Source organism: Pteropus vampyrus, unplaced genomic scaffold (genome assembly GCF_000151845.1).
Source record: "Pteropus vampyrus isolate Shadow unplaced genomic scaffold, Pvam_2.0 Scaffold2, whole genome shotgun sequence".
In the NCBI taxonomy this organism is placed as follows: domain Eukaryota; kingdom Metazoa; phylum Chordata; class Mammalia; order Chiroptera; family Pteropodidae; genus Pteropus; species Pteropus vampyrus.
In genome coordinates, this window is record NW_011888783.1 from 16922659 (window position 1) to 16927086 (window position 4428).

Sequence of the window (4428 nt, forward strand, 5' to 3'; positions counted from 1 at the left end):
GCCATTTTTTTGAACTTCAAAATTTTCATTTGTGAAATAAAGCTAATACTAACCCAATACACTCCTGTAAAGATAAGTGGTATAATACAGGCTAATGCTTTTAGCTTGGCGCCTGATGCACAGAGAATTCATTCCAAATAGAAGAGTGAAGAGAATCTAGGTTCCTACAGGACCAGATGTGAAGAAGGTGGTCTGAGGGCACTAGGTGGTGTAGATGATGTCTGGTCATCCTAGATTCCCTCCATCTACTGAAAAAATAATTAGGATTGGATACACAGGTTTCTCTTGTTCACTTTCCTGTCTTCTCTTCCTCCCCCAACAACAATACTGCCATATCTCTCACCTTCTGACCCGGGATGGCATGGGCTTTGGTCCAGGAGCCTTTATCTTAAGAACAAAGGTCAGTGATATGGATGTTCTCAATCGCTCTGAAGGAGAACAAGCTAATAAATGAAAAAGTCAGAATTTGAAAAACAAAAAACAAAAAACGAAACAACAACAACAACAAAAAGTATAAGCTTAGTGTTTGGGGCTCGAGTTGCAAAGATGATATGACGTGGTCCACTGTACTCTCTCTCACTCTGCTTTTAGTTTTGTTTGCTTTAAAGCTTATCAACGTGCTGTTGAAAAAATAAGTCTAAACTCAATGGTGCTTTTTTTTTTTTCCTTCAACAAATCTCAAAGGTCTAATAATGATTAACTTGTATGGAGTTAAAAGGAGACAAAGAGATCCTGAATATGTTCATTTTACTTGAGAAAAATTGAACGTGAGCCAGAAAGGATATATAACATACATAAGTCTCATTAAGCTGCTTTTACATGGAAAGATAGTTCCCAGGCAAATAAACACCCAAATCTCATTCCTGCAGCTCCCTCTGAATAACACATTCAACTCAAATCTCCTATCCTCACACATTCTGTTGACTTCAAAGAGAATTATGGATGAACAAGAAAATGAGAATCAGGTGGGGCAATTATAATTCTGAAAAAGGAAAACACTCCAACATTGATTGTATTGCTCAGAAAAAAAGAAAGCTATTCTCCTTTAATATATTTAACTGCTCACAAAAGGCCAAAGTGCTTTTTGGGTCTAAATTTCTGTTGCTTTAAAAATAAAGCAGAATTGGAAAATATACTTTTACATGCCCCCCCCCCAAATTTGAGAGTGTGATTCATTAATAACATTTACTTCTTTTATTCAACTTACATTTTTTGAATGTTTCCAGACATTGTATATCAATTGGTCAGTTCAATAGACTATTGAAAAGCTTCCCAAAAGAACTGCCATTAGAATTTCAAGTTTTGTATCTTTTATTTAAGTCAATAAATAGTCAGTGATAATAAAAATAGCAACAAAGGAATAAATTTTGATATCTAGAGGGAGGATGGACGAGGATGAATGTAAAAGGTACCCTACAGTGATCACTTGTCTTTTTTCAGAGGTCTGATTAATACTACAGTTTAGAGGAAGAACACAAGTAGATAACTCAACGTGCCAGGCATCCTGACAGAGGTATGAAGTCTGTCTCCTAGGTTAGGAAACTACCCTTAATCTACCCTTAATAATACTCCCAGATTCTTCTCCATAACTTTCTCTAGCCTATCTCCAGTATGTGTATTTTTAACCAGTATCACTTTCCTGAGGTAACTTGGCTCACATTTCTCTACACAGGTAACAAAGAAGAAATCTTTGTACATGAGACAGCAAAACCATGCCAGGGCAAGATGGAGTCTGTGCTGGGGAAAGCTGCTGACATTTCAGTGTTAGACAGGGTACGAAGCACAACTGTGTCTAGGCTATGACTTACCTTCAGAGCATGGGATAAGATAATGGCCATGTATATGTGGGGTGTCTTCAAGACAATAGAGACTTTTCACAACAAAAGGATATTGGGCCACCAGGGCTGGGCAAAGCTGGGTATTTGGCATAAAAACACAGTGCATCATAACAAAGTCATTTAAAATAGAATCTGCAGGGGGGAAAATGCAAAGCAGAAAAGGAAATTATATTCTCGTAGACATATTTAGATAAGCAAGAGTATCTATTCATTGGTTCTTGACCAATGGTTCTGATACATTGGCTTGCTTTTACTGTACATAGAAGCACTTCACATAAAAATGATTTTATACACATGTATATATATATTTAAAGAGCCACCCATGGATAGCACCATGTATGTAGAATTAAAACATTGTCATTTCTTTTTCAACTTTACACCATGTCTTTTGTCAATATCATTTTCTCTCTTTTTTACTTCTTATTTCCAGAGGGAGCAATGAAGGGTGAGAGGATGATGGAATTGCAGAAAAAGGAGGTGGTAAGAGCAGAGAATTGGTGAGGGAAACAAAAGAAGAGAAAAAAAGAAGAAAAGATAAAGGCTGTGAGAAGCAACTGAAGCAAAACAAAGCTCTTCAGTAGATTAAAATGGTGAATGTCTTAGATTTGAAGCTATTTTGTAGATAGGTAAGCAGGGAGAAGGGAAATCAGGCAAGTCCTGGAGATAAGCTTCATTTGCCTCACTTTGAATTCATGTTAGTGCTTCATTGCAAAGACAGCACTATCCAGTCAGCATTGGTGGGAAAGCATGCAAAGACAGATCTAAAACCCGTAGGAGATGCCCATTGAAACTTGGAATCCAAAATGCTATAGGGATTTTCAATTAAAAAATAAACTACACTGGCTGAGATTTGTGAAACCCATGTAACTTTTCAAATAGAAAATGGTGATAAATATGAAAAATTTAACTATATAAATTAGATAAGCATTAATGTCTTTTAAATCAATTTATATTGGTAATGCTGGAGTCAGTGACTAAAGGTTTAACCATTATACTCACTTTTAAAAACAATTTAGATATAATTGACATATCACATTATGTAAGTTTAAGGTATTGATCACAGCGAATTGATTTAATTCATTTATATGTTCCAATATGATTACCATCGTGGAGTTAGCTAACAGCCCTATCATATCATATAATACCATTATACTCACTTAAATATAAGGGATGAGTATAATCTCAAGCTGTCATTCTGTCAACATTTGGTGTTACCACTCATTTCACTCACACTACACTGAACCTGAGAAGTTGAAGAGAAGGTGACAGACAAAAGCTGTTTGAAACTTTGACTTTCTGAAAAAAATTTTGGCTTGCTTAAGTTTAACATCTAGGGTCACCTTGATATGTTTTAGATATTCCGTGAGGACAGGGGAGGTAACGTTTGCTTATAAGACTCCCAGAAGGCCTGTGCTATAGAGCAGTTTACATTTTGCTAAAGCAGAGCTTTCAGTAGGGTGCTCCCAGGCTGAGGAGCCAGCCATTAGCGTGATAACTACCTAGCAACCACATTTCACCATGGCTTTCGTGTTTGCTACTCATATGCAGTAATTTCTCTTGGAAATTCTTGAGAACTGATTTTTAAAAACCATTTCCTACTCAAAATGATTTCCAAAGTCACTTAATGACTAATACTGGTCATAGTCTAGGAAACTAATAGGTCTAAGACTGCAAATAGATGTTTTGGTAAATTAAGAGAATGTACTGTCAAATCCAGAGGTGTTCATTGCTGCAATGTAAACCAGTTTCACTGTCAATTCTGATATTTCTCACTGTATTATAAATCTATAAATACAAGGGTTTCCCACTTTACTACATCTGTGAGTTTCTTATCATGGGCCTCTTATCACATTCTCCTTGCTCAGGTATCTTCGGCCACTCCCCATTGCTTACCTGTGCATTTAAGACCCTCCAAGATCTGTAGTAAAATTCTTAGACCTCATCTTCCTCTCCTTCTCATGGATATGATAGTCCAGCAAAACCAGACTGTTTGATCTCCCTTGTCTGTTTCTAGGTCAGTATTAATGTTGTACCTCAGTATGGAAAGCTTTGTCTCCAATCTATAGTTACTAGACACCAGCCTTCCTTCAGTGCCACTTGAAAGGCTACATTCTCCATGACACTTTGCCTGGTCCCTCAGCCAATCAGTGTTCTTGAAGCACTGACCACATTCTACCTTATGTTCAAGCTATTTGCATACTCCTTTATGTCCTCCAGTAGGACAGGAGAGCAATTTCTTGTTCACATTGCCTAATCTAAAGCATCCAGCTTGGTGCCTGCCAAGAAGATACTCAACAAATATCAAACCAAAAACAACTGCCAGAGATCCTGGCTTTTATATCAACTACTCCCCAATTCATTTGCTATGTAAAAAAAGAAATATCTCAGATAATCTATTTATAAAATGAGAAACTAAAATTAGAAGATAAAATAAGAAGTAAATCAGTGCTAAAATTCTTTTAGGAGGTATATAATTTCACCTGGAGTATACTGAAAAAGTGATGGAAATAGACTTTGAACTATCAGTAGTTTCTTTAGATAAATCTTTGAACTTCTTTCAGAGAGAAATCTTCTTCTGTAGAGTTCAGTG

General features: G+C 36.4%; 1 protein-coding gene across 1 annotated transcript in view; it reads right to left on the bottom strand.

Moving 5' to 3' along the window:
- The window catches only part of RAPGEF4 (Rap guanine nucleotide exchange factor 4), a 279699-nt gene that overhangs the window by 43055 nt on the left and 232216 nt on the right, over nt 1–4428 (bottom strand). The window contains exon 17 of the mRNA XM_011357435.2: nt 1892–1970. Within this exon, the coding sequence (XP_011355737.1) occupies nt 1892–1970 (79 nt within the window). The remainder of the gene's footprint in view (nt 1–1891; nt 1971–4428) is intronic.